Raw genomic sequence first — 24,077 nt, 5'->3', positions numbered from 1 at the left:
TATCTGTGTATGGCTTGATGTATGCATATATTTGCTTTCTTTGTTAAATTGGGGTCTGCAGTACTTTTGCTGTACCCCCTCCCCTTTTTTTTTTCCCTTTTTTTTTTTCCCTTTTTTTTTTTTTTTAATTTGTTAAACCACATCTGGATTTACTGTAGTGTGCAAAGTACTGTTTGGAAATTATGTTCTGCATAAGCAATTGCATAATAAACATTAGGTTTTATTAAGGTCTTTGAAGAAGGCATGGGCAATTGTTGAGGGGTTTTTTGTTCTTGTTTCTTTCCGAATTCATACAGTACTAGCACATCCTTGTCAGTGCCACCCTAATACAAATATTGTATAGTGATAAGGGAGGCTTTAGAGGCTTTGGGGGTTGAAATAACAGTGATGTGAACCATGGAGTCAGAAAAAGTAAACTTACTGACTTCAAGACAGTCTTGATTGGGAAGTAGAGAGTGAAGGAGCTAAGGACTGTGAGATGTTTTTTAAAGGCCTGATGATAATAAGAAGTTATGGAATCATTCGTGAAATCTGTTCAAGATGAATCAAAGCAAAAGTCTTTTTTATGGTCAGTTTGAAGTTCATTAATTTTACTGGTATTGGTGTTTGGCTTCTGAGCTTCAAGTGTGATGCTTACATTTGGTAACCTTGAAGATAATACCATGAAGGTATTTCTAGATTGAATAGACATTAACTCTGAATATATCTTGCAATCTGATATTTCTCCTTTCCCCTGGAACTCACCTCTGTACAGCTAGCTGGGACATCTGAATATGCTGCTCTAAGACAATATATAAATGGCATCTATTTGTGCTGTACATGTCTCTGGCAGTTAAAAAGGCACTTTGATCTTCACAGCAGATAACAGTATTCTTTTGACAGATTTAAACAGACTTAAAACCTTTCTGATGAGGGCAGCCCTCACTTATACTTCCTGTCAAGGCTGACAGTCAAGAGGACAAGCTAAAAGTGCACCTTAACAGTTAGCGAACGTGGATTTGGGGGAATTAATTTATGTTTGTTGGGGTTCTTTTGTTAAACTATTATTTTAATATTTATCCTGAAGTAATGCTAGAGAGTTTTGTCTCCTGTATTCTCAACTAGTAGATGCTTACAAAAGTCAAAGCTGACTTTAGTGACTTTGCTCCGTGTTCAGTCTACAGCATTTTATCTTCACTGAACTTCTTTTCTTCAGAGATGTAGCTTGTATGTGTGTATTAGTCCAGGGTAAAAGGCACCTGTTTTGACATTTATTTTTAGCTGTGAAGGAAAAGCATGGGGAACCCACTCTGTGCCCTCAAAATTGTGCAGCTGGGACACATATGCTTTGTTTATGTGGGATTATTTTCTGTGCTGTAACTGAAGGAATCAAAGGGTACACAGATACTGCCTTTAAATGTTCATATCTCTGATGTTAACATTTGTTTAAAAAAGGTTAATTGCAGGCAATTATGTGCTGAAGGAGCTACATCACAAGAAAAGTCAATAGTACTAGGAAACTGTAACTTTGAATTAATGATAGAACTGAGCAGTTGTACCAGAGCATTTTATTTAAGGAGGCAGCACATTTTTCTTATTATAAACTCTAAAATGTGATGGTTTTGCATGAGTTTTTGGGTTTTTTCTTTTTCATAACTCTTAAAAAGGCATATTTAACCCTTCACACTGAATTCTAAAAGTGAGTGAATAAAGAAGCAAGTATTCCGATGTTTTAAATTTAACACACTGTTTATTAGTGTTGAATATTTAAAAATAATACTACTTCTTGAATTAAACTATGTCTATTAGATGGATCACTTGAAGGCAAAAGACACAGTTGTGCTTACTTAGCATGAGAGCCTCAAGAGTTTAAATAGCTTGTGTTTATTTTTGTAATCTGTGTCTATGATAAGAATCCATTACTGCTTTATGGTACTGGTGACTAAAAATTTATTGGTGTATCTTGAAACTATGTCAAACTTGCAGGAATCTGTCCTTTTTTCCCCCTACTTTCCAGCCCAGCATCCTGGGAGTTCATAAAACTGTTCTGTTAACGTTCAGCCTTTATCCAATTTGTATAAATCCTCTAGCTGGGATCTGTCTCAAAACTGGTGAGAAATAGTGCTGTTTTTTCTTGGTAAGCTAGCTAAACCACTAAAGATTTCACACTGAAATTATGGGGGTTTTTTTAAAAAAAGTTGCATAGACGAAAGATAAGCAGTCGCTATCAAAGTGCCTTCCGGTCCTTATCTGAAAGTAATCCTGGCCCTCCTGACTCCCTACTCTTTCAGACAGTTGCAGTATGATTTTAAAATACCCTCATGAGAAAAAAAAAGAAAAAAACCCAACCAAACAACAACAAAAAGCAACAACCTAAATCCAAACAAAATAAACCCCTTGACACCCCAAAAAAAGGAAAGAGAATGAGAAGAGAAAGAAAAACTCCAGCTGACCCAAAACCTCTGAAGATTTTTTGTTGCCCAGTTCCTGGTGTTATGCTGCTTGACAGCTCTAGAAAAGACTTGGTAGACTAGGCTGATCTTACAAGAATTTATACTTTCAGTCCCATTAGGATTAAGGAGTTGGCTCACTCCTGATAAATGCCAGTATAAAGCAGCAGAGAATCAAGCCAGCTGAGCTGGTCATGACCTTATATGCATAGTGATAATTAATAGGTAATGAGACTGGTATAGCATGGCTCTGAAATGCAGTAGAATACATCATCTAGACTGTTTAGAAATTAAAATTTTAAATCACACTTTAAGAAGGAATTAAAGACATCTTTTGCCATCATGGGCAAAAAAGTTAGTCCTTCACTAAAGGATGTGTGCCATATGTGTCACTGAAATATGCAATCTTCAATACAGTTATGCAATAGAATAAGAATTATTCATGAATTTGAGGTCAGAGGGTAGGGAAACATGGGTTAGACTAATATAATACCTGTTTTTAATCTGTAATTTAAATAAGGGCAGCTGTTTTAAATTTCATGGTGAGACCTTTCTTGTTCTTGTTACTTTTTTCCTGAGATAATTTGTTCCACTCACATAGTAGTAAGCTTGATGTGTGAATCTTCCAAGCCTGTTCTCCTGCACTAGTCTGTACTCAGGAGTAAATACAAAACTATATGAAAACAAACAAGTGAAAAAACAATTATTACAAAATATACATGAGTTACTTTAGTAGGATTTTTTTTTCCATATATCTCTCTCTCAACTATTTCCCCTTTTTCTATATCAGCTAGTGCTAATCTTCTATGAGGGTAGTCAATCAAGGACATCTCTTCACACAATGACTCTTCTTCACTTGTGTTAATTGGAGAAGAGCCTTGACTCAATTCTGCTCACCTGGATCAGGCAATTTGTTCCACAGAACTCAAAAAGGACTGTCTCAAATGCAGTCTTTGACTCTGTACTGAGTGTTGCCTTGCTTTTTATTTGTTTTCATAGTCACTGAACTACAAAGAGCAGCCGTCCTCCCTCTGAAGATAAAGTGGATTTACTCTTTTTTTTTTTAATTCATCAGGCATGACTTTCTGAACTTTCCTTGTTTCTGGTGTTTTTAAAAGGGAGGAGAAGAAAGAATTCTTCTCTTCATAATCATTAATGTGAGGCCTAGACTTTTTGAAATTTTGAAGTTCCCATCCACAATTCCTTATTCCCTTTAGTAATTTCTGGTTTTGTGGTTGCTCCAAGTGAACAATTTAGAGAGGGTGTTTTGAAAATGGGCACATAGTGCTTCCTGACAGAGGAGATGTTCAGGCAGTGCAGCCAGGACCTCTGGCAGAGCCTATGGGAGATACAACCGAAATTCTTGTTCTTCTGCCTGTAAAAATTTAAACACAACTTCAGCTAGCTTTTTTTCGTGGAAATTATTTACTTTGGGTGAGAACAAAAGCTGTGCAGAAGTATTTGATTCTGAGAAGATATATTTTTTGACTAATTCTGCTCCCACTTATACCTCTTGAAGCACTCAGGAGAAGGGGTTGATTATTTAAAAGCATCATGATCTATAGCTGCTGTAGAGGGAAAAAAAGAAAAAAAAAACAAAGACACTTTTGGAATTATGTATAGCATTTCAGTAAGAGAAATGGCTTTTTCATCAGTGGATGTGTATGTCGTACCAAGTTGGCTTTCCATGACAACTGGCTGCTGTTCTTCCTGCCCAGCCTGCTGGAACATCTCCAGAGCTTGCATTCAGGGCCACCACTGAAATGCCTAGAGTGAGTTTACTTTTAATGGCTCTGCTTCAATCAGGAAGAAATAATTAGAAAATAACAAATTGAAAGAGAGTACCTGCAAATTTTTAGGCTTGTTGTATTCAGTAAATATTTCATTAGAAAACTCATGGAAAGGTAAAAAGGCAGCAATTAAAAATTTAATTTTTGAAAATGTGGTATATTTTGTACATTACAAAAGTCTTACAATGAAGGAGCAAACCTAATTTTCTGGTTAGCTTTTGCTAGTTTTGAACCGTACTGTCTGGGGAATATGAAACAGAGCACTGAAGCATTTGCATTTCTCCTACTTGATTTCTGTGTCCTCAAAAAAACCCATTGCAGAAGGGACTGCCCTTCCCACCACTGCAAGCGTGGGAGCATCACTTCTGAAGGGATTAGTTTCAGAATATATCCTTTTATAACAGCCTTAGTAAGAATAGAGAGCAGTGAATTTGAAATGCCATAGTTGCACATGACCTAACTCACAGCATTTGTACTTACCAGCTTCAGCTGAAGCACCTTGCAGTTTTCAAAGAAAATGGTGGCCAGTGACCACGCGTCTCCTTTGAAATCTTTGCCAGAACATGAGACTTTTTTATAGGTTTTACTGATAAGGAGACTTTGTAGACCCTTCAGCATTCTTCTAAAATCATGAAGCAGAAAAATATGTCCCGGTATACTTCACTCAATTCATCTAAACTTAGTTTTAGCTGGAAACTAATTTGCTGATGAACTCTTATACACTTCATGAAGCATGGTAGTCTTGGAACTAACCAAAATCACAGCTTTAATTTCAAAACTCAGTTCAGCCTTATTTGTTGGAACATTGACAACACTCTCACCCGTCTTCTTAGTTGCTTCTTAAACCTAAAGGAATTGTGCAAGGTGGAAAACTGTATTTCTGTGCTGGGGTTTTGGTTTTTTTGGTTGGTTTGTTTGGGGGGTTTTGTTTGTTTGTTTGTTGTTGTTTTTCAAATAATATTCTTAGACTGTTCTTTCTATTGCAGAGTTTAAGTTTCATTATGAATTTGATAAGAATTTATACAATAAATATTTTAAAGCATTCTACAATTTAAAAACTACAAGAAGCAACTTGAGATAAATATCTCAAAATTATTTCCATGTGCTTTGCAGCAATATTACTGTTTGAGTGATGATTAGGAGTTGAAATGGAGTTCGTACACGTTTTGTATATCGAAGATATGAGTTAAAAATCACTGAGCATTTGGCTTCTATATTTTGGGAGTATTTTTAATAATCTAGAAGATTAGAAATGAGATGACATCACTAACAACTAAAATACAAATCCTTGAAACATTTATGGCACACCAGCTGTCCAGGCATCATCATCATCATAATCTTCTGACAAATAACATTCTCTGAAGCTTGATGGATAGCACTCTGATATGCTATGTCAAATACTTTGCTGACTGAATGATACATCTGAAAAATATTTGAAAGTTGTCTTTCTAAAACGGGACAGATACAAGTCTTGCCTTGCTGACCTAGAGAGGTATAAGAGATGTGTAGCTCCCTCAACAAAGAAGGGATAATAGATTTACCAGTTTTATGTTTTGTCTTACCTTATTTTGTATCGCTTTATATCACTTCTTGTTTTAACATGCTTTTAAGGAACTCCTAAGAGATTAATGCTTGTACCCCTTAGTATTCTTGAGAAAATAAATATTAAATGTAATAAGATGGATTAATTTTTCATTTCACTGCTCATTGCTTTTCTTTCAGCTTCTTGCCTGATTACATCAGTGGTGATTTTGATTCCATTCAGCCTGAAGTCAAGGAGTTCTACAAGGTCAAGGTAAATTAAATCTCTCTGATGAATTTTTGTGTGATAGAGCATCGTAAGATCCAACCCATTAGTGCCCGCGTTGGTCATTAAGTAATTCTGGCTTCGTTGGTTTCTTTAAGGCTGCAGTTGTGAAGCACCTTACAAGCCCAGAGGTTAAGCTTCATGTGACACTGTACTAATGCTTAAAGTAAACACAGGAGGTGCAGTACTGCCTGTGTAGGGTGACTTTTCATAGCATGAGGTGAGGAAATAGATTGTATGTTGCTAGAGATTACAGTAATGAGAAACTAGGATAAAACTTCCTGAAAAATCTGACTTCTTTTGCATGGTGAGATACAAAGAAATAAAGATTAACTTGTTGTAATTCCCACCTGGCTGGCACCTACAGACATTCTAAAGAGAGTTTCACTGTTTGTTATTTGTATGATATGACTACCTTTTTCAAGGAAAGCTGCAGATGGAGACATCTGTCTCTTTCCTCACCCACTGAAGCACTGAATTACACCTGACTACTTCTGCTTCACCAGTGCAGTGCCCTCCTTAATGTGTTACTGGATAAATTCCTGCATATGTTAATTTATTTCCAGTGTAGCCACCATGTTTCCAGTGAGCAGCATAAATGTAAACTCACTTTGCTTACCTTTGCAGCAGGCTGCATTTGCAAGAGGAGTGTTTCATCCTTGTGAGCTAGTTGATTTAGTCTGCTGCTATTGAATGTGTGAAAATGACATTTGCCTGAAATCTTCCCTAATGAATGGTTAGAAAAAAGGTTTCAGACTGTGAGGGGTGGGCTGGAGGAGTGGGTGGAGCTGGGTGGGTTTTAGTCCCTCTCTGAACACTGTAGAGTTTTATTTCCATGTTCTACCCCATTTTTTAGAAGGGAGAAGTGTGTGATGGCAGTTCATATTAGGAGAACAGCTCAAGAAAAATGCTTGCGAATCTTTAAATTACAGCTTGGGAAGAGAAAATAAAATAAAAAGTTTGGGGTTAATGCTATTCATTACAGGCTGGAAATTCATGATCTGTTAATGAATATGGAAACCACAAAAACCACTGCTCTGTTTGGTATGGTCATGGGCAACCAACAGTATCAATACAGGCTGGGGGATGAACACACCGAGAGCAGCCCTGCTGAGAAGGACTTGGAGGTGCTGGTGGATTGGAAGCTGAACGTGAGCTGGCAATGCAGTCCAGAAAGTCAGTTGTGTCCTGGGCTGCATCAAAAGCAGAGTGGCCAGCAGGTCAAGAGAGGGGATTCTGCCCCTCTACTCCACTCTAGTGAGAGCCCACCTGGAGTGCTGTGTCCAGCTCTGGGGTCCTCATCGACCTGGAGGGACATAGACCTGTTGGACCAAATCCAGAGGAGGGTCACCAAGATGATTAGAGGGGTGGAGCCCCTCTCCTATGAGGAAAAGCTGAGAGAATTGGGGTTGTTCAGCCTGGAAAAGAGAAGGCTTCAGGGTGACCTAATCATGGCCTTCCAAGTACCTGAAGGGAGCCTACGAAAAAGCTGGAGAGGGACTTTTTACAAGAGCATGTAGTGACAGAACAAAGAAGAATGGCTTCGAAGTGAAAGAGAGTAGATTTAGATTGGGTAGGAGGAAGAAATTCTTTACTATGAGGATGGTGAAGCACTGGAACAGACTGCCCAGAGAAGTTGTGGATGCCCCATCCCTGAAGTGTTTTAAGGCCAGGCTGGATGGAGCTCTAAACAACCTGCTCTAGTGAAAGGTGTCTATGCCCATGGCAAAGAGGTTGCAACTGGATATTCTTTAAGATCCCTTCCAACCCAAACCATTCTATGATTCTGTGATTAATGCTTAAATAAACAGCATGGTGGTAGGTAGGTAAGTCCTACCAAAGAATGCAAGTTAAGGATCATTCAACAGAGAGAGGGAAGAGATGGAAGAGGCAGAAGGTGGAAGAATACAGTAGGGTATGGAAAGGGATAAGCTAAGGTAAATGGGTATTACACTTTTTCACAGCTATTACTTTTCTGGCCATAGCATCCCTTTTGTCAGATCATTTGCAACGTACTGTTGATATGCAGGTTGCATCTTCTCTATGAACACATCGTGAACAATTCTGCTTCATACAGAGTTAATACATCTGTGCAAGTGCTGAGCTGATAACCTGTAAAGAAAGCAGTAATTCAACAGGATTGTAAAGGTGTAATGAACAGAATACTCTAATCTACAAAATCCTTGCCTGGGGTCCTCATACAATGCAGTTAGACTTTAGGATTTTAATTTTGTGTGTACATGGAAAGAAAAATAATGTTTTTGCATTTTTGAATTAATTTTCTCTGATCAGAAAATTAGAATGGTAGATACAGGCAAGTGTCTAAGGATATCTTGAGCAAAAATTATAATAAAACACCGAATTTGGAGAAAGTTGTATGTTTCTTCTATTGTAAAACATCTTGTTCATTAAAGCACTCTCTGTAGTCCAGACAATTTCCAAAGTCACTGTCTTTTGGAAATGTTGTATGTGTTCATGACCCAAAATGTATTAGGAATACTTAAAACAGATTGTGAGAGAACTTCAGGTGAGTAGATCAATGTAGTACTATTGACATTAGGGAAGTATGTAGCAGCATGTTGTGAGTTAGGGTAGCTTCCCATACCATCCTTCCTTACCGACAGGCAGATTACACCCAGAGACAAGGTAAGCCACTATCATTAGAGAATTTTACTGTATTGTTTCAAGCATTCTCTTTTATCAATTGTTTTTATTTTTTTTTATAAAAGCTACCTCTATGGGCAGAAATTGATACATCAGGGCTTTTTTTTTATCTATCCAATGATAGCATGCCACTGCTAAGAGGAGTTACTTTTTCACAGTAAAGCTTATGGACATTAATTATTGAGTCAGAAAACATAATCCTATGCAAGTGTTTTTGTCAAAGACAGACCAGTGTAGTGCTGAGTAGGAAGCAGAAAGTACTAAACTCAGTGTGTGAAACTAATTATGGTTCTGTGAAGCATTTTCTATAGGCAGTTGTATCACCATCACAAAACTGTAACAACCTGACTCTCCATCACACCAGCTTCATGCCAGGAGGTTACTCCTGGACTTAGAAGGCTTTCTACCTCATTGAAGTGATGAAAGCAAGAGCAGTATATGCCACTACAGGAAACATTATTCCTGAAGTTTTACTAGGGATATCTTTAAGCCACTTCCTCTGGTGTGGCTTGAGCAAGGATTACATGACAAGTGTTTCCATTTTCCCTTTAGGAGGACAATCACCATTGTATAGGGGAACCTTATTTAAATAAAGTTCATAAACATGAACCAAATAAATCCGTTTTATCTCTGTTAGGTGTGGTGTGCCATATTTAGTTAAGAGATTAAAGGCAAAAGTGCTGTGATGGAAAGTAACTGTGTAATAGACTTACTAGTGGAATGTGTAAGTGATGAGTTGGATATGTTGTCCTTCTGGGAGAGAATAAGTAAGCATGCATCAGAGGTTATTCAGCTTTACTTTTTATTTTCTGTGGTCTTAGTTTTGCCTCATTGACTTGTCAAGGATATGCTTGTAGTCTTTTATTCTTTATATTAAAAGATTAGTGATTATTTCCCCCCTTTCTCAGAGTTAAGTAATGTTAAAACTGGATAAAACTGCACCACAACTGGAAAGGAAATGTCATATTTAAAATTTCCTTTTAAAATCATATTGCACTATAAATGAAGGATAAAGAATAACAATTCAATATTCTTTATTCTGTGTATTTTCTGTCATTTTTAAAATAGATATTGAGAAGAGGTTTTGTACTTTCATGATAAATACACATGTTCATATGATCCCATAATAGATGCACTGGCAATCTTTCTCTGTACAGTCTGAAGCGCGTTGGAAATGACACTGTACAAAGCAGGGAGGATTTGTGGTGATATTTCTGTCATTGCAGTTTCATCTGTTTCTTGCTTTAGCTGAATGTTTCTATTATTGAAACCTTTCAAACATTACTTTGAAGTTAAGGCAGCCATTTGTATTGTTATGCCTCAAACAATGTTCTGTTTCTGAAGTTTTGAGACCAAAGACATTATCTAAAATTATACCAAATCTGTACTTATGCCTAGAAGCAGAAGGTTGAATCCAGTGCCCTTTGAAATCCAGATTATGCTATTTATGAAAAATCCAGTTTGGCTTTTCTGCTAGGTAAACTTCATGTGCTTTGAAAGGCTTCTGTAGACTTAGTAGGCTTTACTTCAGATCTGTAATTAAATGCTGTAAACTTCTTTACAAATCCAGTTTTTTTCCTATTCTCTTTTCAAGTCCCATAGAGCTGCTTATTTTTGCAGGCAGTTCTGCAGCTATAGCACTTTCTCTTTTCCATTTCCAGGGTGTAATGTTTATCAGGGCTGTAGAAATGCTTAATAGGTATGGTGTGAGTATTGTCTTTTTGTTCTGTGATGATGCATCTGTAATTAGATTCACAAAATGTATTTGTAGCACTGATATATTGCTCGTATGTCTCTCTAACTTCTACATTTTCTTGCTAACCTGCATGTTTTTTAATGCCATGTTCCCTGCTTGCTTTCCGAGGCAAACTTTTTAATAATTTTGTGAAATCCCAATATTAATTGATTTATCTCAGTTATATTATTATAATTTAAGACATACAAAGCCATTGAGTTTTTCATGACTATTTTATCTTTTATTCCTGAATGTTAGTATGTTTTCCTAAAACTAATTTTTAATATAGATTGGGACTTCAGATATTAAAACGTTCAACTCATTTAGAGCATTCTTGTTACATTGAATAGTTTTCTAAGAAAAATATGGTTCATTTTAGACCCTGATTCCTTTGTGAGAGGTTTTAAGGTTTCAGAAGGAGCTGTAAAAATTGTGCAGGTGGATCTGAAACAGTTCAGTCTTGCTATTGGACTGATTACTTCCGCTTGACATTCCCCACTTTAGCTTTCAAGCAGTCCCTTGCTTTGTGTGTCCTGCTGAAGATACCTTTGACAAGCATAAAAAGTGCTATGCCTACCTCAGTTCAGCTTCTGATGTGTTAAGGGTGCCCAGTGCCACCTGGACTTAGATCAAAGTTGTAACCTTTTTCTACTGAGGTACATTCATTGAAAGAGCCTCAGTGTCTTAATACAGATAAAATCATCAAGTCAAGATGATTTATAGGGTTGGGATGGTCCTGTTATTAACAGTTCAAACTGTATATGACTGTATGCAATTTCGGATTTTAGACTGGAAGCTTTCTGTATGCCTTAGTCATGTAATTATTCAACAGTAGCTTTCATAAATGGTTCCATTCTTGAATAGTACATCGGAGGTCTTGTCAAGACTGTGTTTCCAAGTGACTTGTCTAGGTGAATCTGGTTATATGATTTCTTATCATGCTAAATGAAAGTAATATCACAATGTTCCAGATATGTCATGAATTTGTAAGAGAATCTGTGCTTGGTGGCACATTTGTTAAGGTGAACGTGACATACTAGGTCATACCAAAGGTTCATTCAGCCAGTGTCTGGTCTCAGCTGAGCCAGTACAGAATACCTTTGAAAGTATGTGAATACACAGTGGGGCTTCTTTGATACACTTTTCCATCTCTCTGTAATGTACAGCTTAAAGATTTCCTAAGTCAGAGGTGGTATTTTTGTGTTCAATAGCTTCATAGATTGATTTAATTTTCCTCAAAATTCGTCTACTCACTTTTCTTCAAAATATGGAGATGATACTGCAAGTATCCACCAAAAAAAAAAAAAAAAAAAAAAAAAAGGCTACAAGCAACCACAAAAAAACCCCGTGGCAATATGTTTCCCACTTTAAGTGTTTACAGTGAATTATAATCTGTCTTTTGGATGTTATTTTGGTTTTGGATGTTATTTTGGTTTTGCACTTGACTTTTGGTAGTTACATTTGAGTCTCCTGAATTTTTGTATTGTGATAAAGAGTGGATAAACATACTTGAACCACCTTTTCACTGCTGTTCTGACTGTATTAACATGATTGTGTCTAGCATTCCTGTAGGTATGTAGGGGTGTATGCACAACTATGTCAATCAAACATATGCCATCAAACTTATGGCCTAAAATTATGTACAACCTGTAGAGATGTTTTGTGTCCCACTGTGTTAATATATATATAATGTCTGTATGATGTCCTGTTGAAAAGAATCTTCCTTAATGCAAAGGACTCCAGGACAAACAACCCCCAAAAAATCTCTGTCCATTTCTAAGATCACTCTTTACACTTTCACTAAGGTAGCAGTTTACAGAAAACAATGTATCTGTTTAAATGCAGATGAGATTTGCGGGGACAGGGAGGCAGAGAAGGCACAAATCAAAACAAATTCAGTTACACAGGCCTGCATCTTTCTAAGCGATATGTGTTCTTTATATCTGGGAGTTGCGCATCACTCCTTTTGAACCTGAAGAAACAGCTAAGACCTATGTGTTGTAGGATCAATATAATATCATTGAGATTCTGAGAGTTTTGAGGTCATTGAGAGCTACTCTGTATGTTTATTAGGGCCTGAGTCAGTCCTTAATTTATCTAGCAAGTTTGTGAATGCAATTTGATCAAGTTCTCATTCCTCAAAAAAAGTGCTACTCTATTTTCCTTTGCAGTATTTTGCTGCTTGTAATGTAGCTTTTGGAGACAATATATAGAAATTAAGAGATCAAACTTTTATTAGAGGTGGTTTGTCTATCTTTTACTTAGGTTTGAAATGACAATTTGCAGTTTCTTGCTTTCTTCTCACAAATGCTTTAGCTGAAGCTCAACTGCTTGAATATAGAATATGCAAGAAAACAGTGCACCATATAACAAAAATGATGCTGGTGGTATTTTAGTCTTGCATCCAATTTCAGTTTAATATTATGTTGCAGTACAAGATTTATTTCTCCTTTCCATTGGTTATGGCCCGAGGAAGGGAAAGGCTAGAATCTATATTGCATTAGACATTTGAGTTACTTTCAAGAGTTTTAAAAAATTTAATCTGATGTTAATCTCTGAAAGAAGTCATTACTCTGGCCTGTCAGCCTGTGATGGAGAAAATAACAGAAAGGTTTAAAAAAATAGAAAGGCATTGAATTAGCTTCATTTCCAATGCAAGGAACAAAAAAGGAGTTTTAAACAATGACAGCTTAATCTGGAGAAGGAAATTGAACAGTTATTTTGTGATTAAGCCTCTTCACACAAAAGAGATAACTTTGATATGGTACTAGTGGTTAAAGACTCAGATGATACATCCTTTTAGATGTAAGCAGGATTTATACATCCATCTTTTCTTTTTGAAGAATATAAGAGAAATTTGTTCCCAAAGCACAGGGCTCAGTGCCCTTGCCTATGGACCTCTAATTACAACAGTATCCAATGAAGCTGCATAACCCACAACCTCACAGCTCATCAAACATAGCTGCGCACTCAAGTTCAGTTCAAATGCCCGGTGGGATTTATGAGTTTGATTCTGTTGTGCGGCAGCTCATGAGCTAGCCAAAGCACAACTCTGGCGAGCGACTGGTGCACAAACCTGATCATTAACCAAGGAAAAGATCCCCAAAATCCTGATGCTACAATTTTCAAGTATTTTGAGAAGCAGCTTGTCAGCCTGTGCAAATGATTCTATTGTGCACCTTGTCAAATAGCAGGCAGCTCTCATTTCAGCAGCAGAGTGAAAAGATGCAATCTGTTGTTCATTTCAAAGTAGGAAGGTTTGCAGGTGGGCTCAAGCGGGAGAGGATGAGGAGGAGTGCTTCCGACATGCTTTCAGAGACCTGCAGCAAGAATTTTGGTGAGTTCCCTTGCTTTAAAAGGAGCCTGTGGACTACTCAGGATCATTCTCCTTACCCTCCAGATACAGATCCACCAAGGCCACCATAACCTTCGCTTCTTCACTTTGACACCTAGGAACTTTAAAAGGCACAATAAATTGGGATACATGATATGGAGACAGTATGTCTTAACTTACCATAACATTGCTCTTGTGGTGCTTACACTTCACTTACAGAAATACAATTGCAAAACCTCAAGGATGACAATCCAGATGGAATAAGGTTGGATTTGTTCTGTTTGTGTTCACACAGATAAGTGTTCTACAAGCCAATAAATGGAAAAGAGAGAAAATTATGTGTGTTTTTCAGGTAGAGGAGTTAAATGATTTTGTATCTTTTCTGTGAAACAAGGTATGAGCTGAAGTTGCCAAATTTGAACTTACCTGTGTTAATTAACTGAATCATGGAAGTGTAAGGTTATTTATAAACCAAGAGAGGGGTAGTCTGACAGAAAAGTTCAGGTGAAGCTTCTGGAGCACAGGTAGTTATTTTTATTAGTTCAATTTTGAGTTAGTCAAAAGCATGAAAAATACAAGGTTTGTTTTTATAACTGCACTAAGAAATAGGGCAAGATGGTAAAAGTTGCATTTGCATATACCAGGAGGAAACTTAATTAATAAAACATAACTAACTGCAATGGAAGTTTGAATATATTTACAGTAAATTTACAGGTGTTAAGACTATTTTGTCCAAATTCTTCAGCAGCTGCTCCTGTAATGTATAATGTGTCCAAGCATCCACTAGTGATGTGTTTGGATCCTACCTCAAAAGTACTTCTGAGACATAAAATGTCAGCCTTTGCCTCCATTCTGTCTTCAAATCAAATATGGTTATATTTCTTGGGACTTTAAGATACATTTCCCAGTGGAAATATTAACAGGTACAGTAGTGGAGCACACTAGCGTCAGAATGTGCTCTGTATCCTGTACTTATTGCACGTTTTTGGAGCAAATAAGTGTACTCATATTACCTAATATACCTGCAGAGGTGCATTTCTGATCTGGCATTGACAGTTGTTTCACAGCTGAATGTGAGGAAGGTCTCTAGAGTGATTAAAAAAAATCTTTTATTTAATGAGGTTACGTTCTTGATATCTTCAGTTCATCCCAGAGTAGAAGTGGGCCATATGAGGGGAGGAAACTGTCAATACCACACTTCAACTTCCATTTTATTCTCCCACTCATAAGGTAAAAGAGACAGTGCTGGGGGTCTGTCACTCCTTTAAGTGTTTTTCCATCTTAAAAGCTCCATTACAATTCCAAAACAGTTCTGCTCCCACTAGACCTTGAGCAAGTATAGTTTGGTTTGATGGGCAGGGTGTTGCAAGGGACTTTTTTTATCAACAACAATGGAATCGACTCACACAGATTCCAGAATAAAAATATGTTGGGCTTGATCTTGGACAGGGGTAGGGATAAGTTTTCAAATATTTTTTGTAATTTTTTGAGTGTTTGGACAAACCAACTCCTCCTCTCCCCAGGCAGTTATGGATTCAAGCATATACCTTTCCTTTATTACCACGTTTAAACTGCTCTACATGCTTCAGCCCTTGTGCCACCCTCAGTGCACTGAAATAGCTGGTTGTGGCCAGACTCAGTTTCTTTCTGCTTTGCTCCCCTTCTGTAGAAGAGCACCCTTCTAGCTGCGAACCTTTGGAGTTTCAGTGCCTTAAATGTAAACCAACCTTTCTCCTTCATGGGAAAGTCTTTCTGAACACTTTTTCATCAGAAATAACTGGTTTGTTCCGATTGACTGCAGTCCGTGATGAAGTGTTGATTGTAGTCCTTGGCACCAGGCTTCCAAAGAAAGTGTCATGCTGTGCAGCACGTCTGCAGGAGGCATGGCTGGCCGGTGTCCTGGTGTGAACTGCTGTTCCCATCCAAGTCAGTGGCAGTTCTGCTGATTGTGACAGGACTTTCAAGATGGGTCCTCCCCGTGGCAGCCATCTGCAGAGAGAAGGCCAAAAGCCGTAATAATACCTCAATTCACCTCTTAGAGTTAATAAAAGGAAGTAAGTGATGAATTTGAAAACTTTTCCACTTATTTAAGGCTATGACAAATAGTGAGGCTTTCAGGATTTTGAAAGGGGGCTAAATGGAGATTACACAGCGTTAAGAGTGAAAGTCAGTGATTCTCCATTGATTTTACCTTCCTGTAGAGAATACAGGACAGCCCTGTGTAATGTTTTTGTGTGTCGATAATATGCCTAAGTGCCTCACAGACCTGAAGTGTGAGTAGATGCATAGGTAGAGAAATAAATTGATATGGGAAAGAGAGAGTAATTGCATTTGATGTTTTTTTGACAAGATCTTCTTGAACTTGGTTCTATATAGTGTGAAAAATGTAAGTATGAATTGACAGCTTATAGATGCTGTAGAATAGGTCAAAATTCCCTGTGGCAGGAGGAGAGTGTGGTGGAGCAGGAGACAGGCATCAGTGTACAATGAGTGGTTAGATTTGGAAAGGAAATAGTAAAAAAAGTTTCAGGTCCCTTAGGGAGCACTACTTATCACTTATGTGATTTTTTGTGGAAAACTCAAGATGCTTTGAAGGGTTAGGGTAAATCTGATATGGTTTGATAAATTCTGTAAAAAGATGTAAATTCTGTAAAGATGAACTGTCCCCAAATCATATTACTGATGTTTACACTGTCTCTCCTTTAGTTAAATTCACTTTCAAAGAAGTTGCACAAAAGGTACTATAAGGGCCGGTGCCTGCCAATCCTGTTATCTGATAATAGATGATTTATTTGTTCCAGCTGCAAGCCATCCCACTCTCCTAGCTATTTCTTTCCTTGCTACTTCCAATGACTCACTAGTTTAAAATGACTGCTCCTGAGCCTTTCTTGCTGAGAGTTTTGTCTGAGGTATGAGCAAAGTTAAGGGCATTATGATTGGACCCAGAAATCTGAATTAAAACATAGTGGGAGAGCCAGACTTTGAAACTGCATCTTCAAAAATGCATTCATTAAATGTATTTGTGTAATAATGTGTGGAACAGTACACAGACATGCTTTCTAAATGGCCACATGTCCTTGAAAGTGATATTGATGAGGCTATAAAATCCCAGACATTTCAACCCCAAATGTGCCTGAGTGCAGGAAGCCCATTTCTGGTCTCTGATGATTCAGTGGAAGGGTGTTTAGAATGTAGTTAATTAGGACTGCAAGCAGCAAGTGTGATGAGACAGGAGGTCTCTTCCAGTTACTGTGTTGGCAGATAAGATAGTTTTTGAAGTCTGCTTGTCAGACACTTCTGTGAGTATCCAATTTAGAAACATATAGTGTCCTCTACCTGCCTTTCAGTGGTTAATAAATATTTAGCAGCTACTTTTTGTGTTACTATCACAAATTTAAAACAAACCAACCTGATTTGAAAGATGAAACCACAGGATTTATATTTCACTAAATTCATACATTTATCTTAGAAAGTAGACCTAATTAAAGTGAATAATGTGGCACTATTTTAATTAATTCCTCAATTTGGTTTAAAATCATGCAAAGTAAATAAAGAAGCTTTTTAAAATATGAACTGCTGAAAGTTAAGGAGAACAGATAGAATTGGCTACACTACTAGTTCAAGAATTTCAAGCTAGAGTAAGCTAAAGAAGCTTTTGATAGGGGATTGCCATAGAGTCAGAGATTTTTTTATTATATTTTATTGTAGTAATTTGACTTCAGTTCAATGCTTAGGTTTGAAAAAAAGTAGAATGGTTTATTTTCTCTTTCAGTGTATGAATAAAAATGAGGTATGAGATGATGAGAAGTACCGCTCCTAAAGTGCGGAAGGGCTTGGTGATGAGAAACGATCAACGTTATCTCTAGATACTGAGTTCAACCATGTGTCCAGTAAATCAGTTAATTTTTAAATGCAAAATGTGGTTAGCAAAGCTTATTTGGGTCTCTGTAGCATATTTATGTCTCTGTAGCATATAAAATAGCTTTGTTTAGTAGAGGATAAAAACACAAATTGGGGATTAGAGCATAGAACAGAGGGAAGTATGATACAGTGTGGATTGGAGTGGGAGTTGGTCAATATACGTAACCCAGCTAGAAAACTGGATAGGGTCAGCAAGGAGTAATTGAAATGCTTTGTTGACTATTGTAAAAGAAAATTGGCAGCAAAACAGAAGTACTAAGCCAATTGTTATTGGTATGCAGATAGATTTTTACAGATTTACTGGAAATATGGCAAAGTAACAGGCAAGGATTAAATGGAAATATTACATTATATAAAGGAAGGTAATGCGAAATTACAGTCATGAGGCATGAGGGAAGAAATGCTATTTAAATGGTAAAACCCAGGTATACCTGACTGGTGGATGGCAGATAATATTTCAGCATACAGTCTCTGAAGAAATGAGAAGTTGTGGTATTTTCAGTGTTGTTCTGATAGACAGTAAAGCATTTCTGGTACCTTTGGGGGCCAAAAATTACTTTGGATAGAATGATCGGAAGTTGACTTGTGAACTGTGGAGATGAATGAAAAGTCTGTGAGGTCTGTACTCCACTCCAATTTTGGGGTTTATTTATAAATCTTATGTAATTGCATTTCAAAAAGGACGTGCCTTGAGAAACTGAGAACAGAAAGCCATCTGTGTTGGAGCTTATGCACTAAACAAAGAGAAGGCAAATTCCCACCCCTTTTGTCTTAAAAACTGTTGCGTGTAACTGATTTGTAAACAAAAAGATAGACAAGAAAGACTTCAGATATAACCATGTGAACTCATAAGGGAAATTAAGAGTACGTGTGAAGCATGGAAGAGGAGGAGGACTGATCAGCAAAAATACTGTTTTGAAGTACAAAATGTGCAGTGAGTTAGAGCTCTCTTCTGTCAGCTCCACTTGTAGTAATGGGTATTTTAGTTACCTAGAAAATGCAGAAAAATGAAGCAATCAGACTGACCCACGAGGACAGCTTGGTTATTGAAGATAACAGTCCATGGCAAAACAAAACTTGTCTTAAGTGTTGGGAGAGAGGACAGGGTGGAAATTGGGAAAAACACACTGACTAATGGGAAGGAGAACATGGCAGTGAAAATTGCTATTATCAGAAGGTGACAGCTACACACTAGATGATAAACCCGCTAAACCTCCTCTTAGCATCCTAGTTTGGACATAAAAGCTGGGTTAGGAGACTCAATTTCCACATATCACACAGAGCTCAGGCTCACAATCGCATGTGCAGGAGAAGAGATAGACTTAATGACACTGGACGTGTCATTTCACAATATGACATCAGCAGGAGCAAAGATGATTCCCCGATGAAGGAAAGATTACAGCCAGCAGCAGGATCTCTCTCAGTGCCCCTGTAGAAGGTTTTGATGCTGCCTCTGGAACACCACATACATCTCTGATAATCCATCTCCAGAAAACATGAACCTGTTTTGAAGCAGGCTCAAAAACTACCTGCTAAAATGAGCAGGGGGCCCAACAGCCTCTTTTAGGAGAAAAGGCTAAAAGAGCTCATATCATTTAGCCTAATGAAATTAAAGTAAAGTAAATACATAAACACCTAAACAGGACGACTGGAGAAGATTAAAAGTAGTCTTGATTTAGGATCCGTTCAAATAAAATCAAGCTGCGAATTATAAGTGTGCTGTTATCCATTGGAGGATTGAGCCTTCCAGGAGATTGTAGCTGGGGCAGAAGTAGTTTTAAATGGATGCTAGAAAATTTGTGAGAAGTATTGACATGTTCACGACATGTTCCATTGATGACACTGGATTAAATTTGATGAGACAGGAGAATCCTACCTGTCCTAGATTTTAACTAAAATCTTTAACTGCTTTTAAAAATGGGAAATAGTGGTTGTGTGCATTTTATTTTGATTTCAATTTCCGTCTGAGCGCAGCTTGATTATTAAAAAAAAAAAAAAAAGGAAAAAACAAAAACTGAGAAAATCATTCACCATTTTCTAGAAGAATAAAAAGATGTATAAAATTAATAAACTGATTAGAAGCATTTAGACAGAGTTGTCTGGGAAGATAAACGTGTCATTTAAGAATAACAACAGAACTGTTTTCTGGGTTGAGCTTGTCATGATGACCTACTGAGAAAAAAACCTTGCTTTTAGTAGATAATTTTTGGGGGGTTTTTTGGATGATCCGTTTAGATGCTTCTGTGACCTTCACAGAATCACAGAATATACTGAGTTAGAAGGGACCCAAAAAGAATCATTGAGTCCAACCTTTAGCCCTGCACAGGACCATCCCAAGAGTCACACCATGTGCCTGAGAGTATCATCCAAACACTTGAACTCTGTCAGGCTTGGTGCTGTGACCACTTCCCTGGGGAGCCTGTTCCAGTGCCCAACCACCCTCTAGGTGAAGAAACTTTTTCTGATATCAAACCTAAACTTCCCTGACACAACTTCAGACCATTCCCTCGGGTCCTGTCACTGGTCACCAGAGAGAAGAGATCAGTGACTGCCCCTCCTCTTCCCCTCATGAGGAAGTTGTAGACTGCAATGAGGTTTCCCCTCAGTCTCCTTTTCTCCAGGTTGAACAGACCGAGTGACCTCAGCCACTCCTCATACGGTTTCCCCTCAAGGCGTTTCACCATCTTTGTTGTCCTCCTTTGGATACTCTCTAAGAGCTTAATATTTGCCTTATATTGCAGTGCCCAAAACTGCTCACAATATTCAAGGTGAGGCTGCCCCAGTGCAGAGCAGAGTGGGACAATCTCCTCTCTCAACCAGCTGGTGATGCTTTGCCTGATGCCCCCCAGGACATGGTTGACCCTCCTGGCTGCCAGGGCACTGCTGACTCATATTCAACTTGCCATTGACCAGGACCCCCAGGTCCTTTTCCCTGGCACTGCTTTCCAGCATCTCATTCCCCAGTCTGAATGGACATCCAGGATTGCCCCATTCCAGCTGCAGAATCCAGCACTTTCCCTTGTTGAACTTCATATGGTTGGTGATTGCCCAGCCCTCTAATTTGTCAAGGTCTCTCTGAGGGGCTCTTCCAACCTTGTGTCTAAATCATTTATGAAGATATTGAAGAGCACAGGGCCTAAGATGGAGCCCTGTGGAACCCCTACTAGTGACAGGTGGCTAGTCTGATGTTACCCCATTCACTATCACCCTCTGTGCTCAACCTGTGAGCCAATTGCTCACCCACCACATGATGTGTTCATCCAGCTGTGTGCTGGATATGTTGTCCAGAAGGATACTATGAGAGACAGTATCAAAAGCTTTACTGAAATCCGAAAAGATTAAAAAGATTACATCAACTGGCTCCCCTTGGTCAAGTAGGTTTCATAAGCAGGACTTTCCTCTCATGAAGTCATGGTGAAACCAACTTGACTCTAAAGAACAGAATCCAGGCATATGGTTTTCAAATTGTAACTCTAATCATTAAACAGAAATAGTGCAGGTGATTGTTTTGTTTACTTCCTTTTAAACCTGTTCAATCTGCAATAATAAGTAGTCCAGAAGCAAAACTGGATTTTACAATCATTGGGTTATTTTTCTTCTGCATGTTTTTAATAGCCAGTTTAATGTGACCTGATGTGATTTGCATCTGTTGCAGAGAGCGCTTGTATTTCATTTTAATGACTTTATTGGTAAATTTGACAATAGATAGATTAAATCTTGTTTAAAAATACGGGATGAGAATGGGCTTAATTTGAATCTTGATACCAACGTTCCTTCTTCAGTATTGGCAAATTAAGTTGATTGTTACCACTAATACTGTTCCAAGACTTTTTCCCCCAAAACTGATAGACCACTGGAGAGCCAAATATAAAAAGAAACTCTCCAGAGGGAGAGTTTTCCAAGGTCAAATATTGCTAGGACAAGAGATTTTAAACTGAAAGAGGGCAGGTTTAGATTAGATATTAGGAAGAAATTCTTTACTATGAAGGTGGTGAGGCACCGGAATAGGTTGTCCAGAGAAGTTGTGGATGCCCCATCCCTGAAAGTGTTTAAGGCAGGGTTGGATGAGGGTTTGAGGGTCCTGCTATAGTAGAAGGTGTTCCTTCCCATGGCAGAGGGGTTGAAACTAAATGATCATTAAGGTTCCCTTCCAACCCAAACCATTCTATGGTTGTCTTAGTGATTTCTAAAGAGTACAGCAAAAGCTAAAAATAATAGAGAAAAAGCATGCGTCCTAAATTTTCACATCAACATATATCTGATTCACAGATTCAGATCTTAGGCATAGTTTTCTAAATATTCAACAAACTAAGAATTTTAAAGTATATGCTTTTTTATTTTTATTATTATTATTATTATTTGTCCTGCACTTTCCTAACTGCTGGAATGTGTGTTCTAAGGCATAGCACTAGTTCTTTCAAGGAAAATAAGAATCTTCATACTTGCAGAGCTGATGTTTGCCTTTCACTTAACTATATGTACTAATCCAAGTGAGCAACTACTACAGTGAATGTGTGCTTCAAACATTTGTGCCTTTGAGCTACAAAAAGTGCAAACAAAATTTTCCGATCAAATCTCCTGTTTGACCTCCAGACAAACCAGCCACCACATTTCATGCAAATTTTAGGTAAGGAATTCGGACAATCCATCATAGAGGACAGTCCACAGCTACATTAATCTGATTAGTCTGGATAAGTATCCTGAAAGGACTGTACTCAAAATTAAGCGGAGATGCATCTTTGCTGTAAACAGATGCAGATTTTTATCTGCTCTCTTGTGTCCTTCTATACCAAGCAGCTTCTACATCAAATGTCTTGTTTGTGGTTATGATGTGGGTTACAAGCCTGTAGTTGAGGCTGATACTTTATTGCTATTTATAATTTGTGTTAACCTTTTTCCAGGTACTGTAGAAATACAGTACAAAAGGAGGGAATGAATTTTCCTTAACTAAAACAGGACTTGCTTATAGGGTCATAAGGAGGATAAGTGTGACAACAAAATAAATCTTGATTTTTACCTTTTTTTTCTTTTTATTTCTGCCCAATCATATATAGTGTTTCCTTTCTGTACTTGTTCCAGAACCAAATGTCTGTCTGATGTCTCTGTTTTCTGGCTGAACTGCAGGTTGTCAAGCTAAGTGCTTCTGGCTAAATTCCCTTCAAGACTCTAGTGCCATACCTTGTCTTTTGTTCTGTTTCCTCTTCTTCTCAGCCTTCCCTGCCAGCACGAACTTCATTTTCAGCTTTGAGGGCAAGTTGATTAGGTGTCCACTACAATGTCTTTATCCTGATTGACCTGAATGCCTCTGCAGCACGACTTTGGTTGCTCCCAACCTTGAGAATGATACAAAGGTGTCTGGAACAATTCTCCCTGGAGTGAGCATGGAGGGATCACGGCTTGTGCCATTGGGTTTCACTTGTCTTGTGCTGATAAGTCATAGGTTTGGAATTATCAATAAAGAAAAGTCCTTAACAGCTGCCTGAGAAATGCAGAGTGTTTAGAATTGAAAGTACTTCCAGAGCAATGCCATGCCCTTGACAATTGGTTGCTATATGTAATTATAACATAATGTAATTATTCCACTAGTTGTCTTTATCACTCTGTAGTATAGGAAGTAATAAAATCTGCTCCGATTAATTTTTCAGCTGGAAAAGCCATCTCTGTAAGCATACTGCTGAGCAAGAAAAGCTACTGTTGTGGTAGGATCAAACAAAGTGTTTATTCTCCCCACCCCTCTGCCTCCCCAGAGAGTTACTAATAGCTTACTTGAAAGCAGGTGCTTCATTTAATCTTGTCAGTGCTATTTTGCACCTATGTACAGAAGAAGGATGGCCTAAGATATCTCAGTAACAGAGGAAAGGATGATGTTAGTTTAGGGATAAGTCACAGTTACAGGATATGGGGTAATACAGATTATCACTAGCATTTCAGTTTATCAGAGATGCCTTGCAAAAATCCTTTGTCCAGCATTGCAAGGCCAATTTATTAACTCATTGATCCATGTCCATGTGTTTCTTAATACTTTGTTTCCCTCATCCCTTTTGCTTTATTGATTTCACTGTACAACATGCACTTTAGGAGTCAAATGTATGATGTCGCAATTATTTGTGGTGTCACAGTACCTATGAGCCCCATATGTTTAGGTTTTCTTCCCTGCCCTCCTTCCTTCCCCCCCACCCCATCCTCTACTCTGGTTTTAAAAGAGCAGTTCCAGACAGGGACTGTACTCCCTTCACTCATACAAGTGAAGACTGGCTTCCCTCCAACACAAGATGGCCCTTGAAGAGGTTTACCAAGACTGGTCAAGCACTCTCACCTTCCCTGTAGTGTCACCACTTGTTTGCATTATTCAGTGCTTCTTAAAATTCAATTCACACACTGATATTCTTTCACAGTC

The 24,077-nt window shown here is 38.0% G+C and overlaps 1 protein-coding gene across 8 annotated transcripts in view; it reads left to right on the top strand.

Moving 5' to 3' along the window:
• The window catches only part of TPK1 (thiamin pyrophosphokinase 1), a 300,163-nt gene that overhangs the window by 135,375 nt on the left and 140,711 nt on the right, over positions 1-24,077 (top strand). For all 8 annotated transcript variants that reach the window (XM_032700141.1, XM_032700088.1, XM_032700132.1 and 5 more), the window contains one exon: positions 5,942-6,014. In XM_032700141.1, the coding sequence (XP_032556032.1) occupies positions 5,942-6,014 (73 nt within the window). The remainder of the gene's footprint in view (positions 1-5,941; positions 6,015-24,077) is intronic.

This window comes from Chiroxiphia lanceolata, chromosome 1, assembly GCF_009829145.1.
Source record: "Chiroxiphia lanceolata isolate bChiLan1 chromosome 1, bChiLan1.pri, whole genome shotgun sequence".
NCBI lineage: Eukaryota > Metazoa > Chordata > Aves > Passeriformes > Pipridae > Chiroxiphia > Chiroxiphia lanceolata.
The sequence above is the reverse complement of the archived record's forward strand: the minus strand, read 5'-3'. Positions and strand labels throughout refer to the sequence as shown.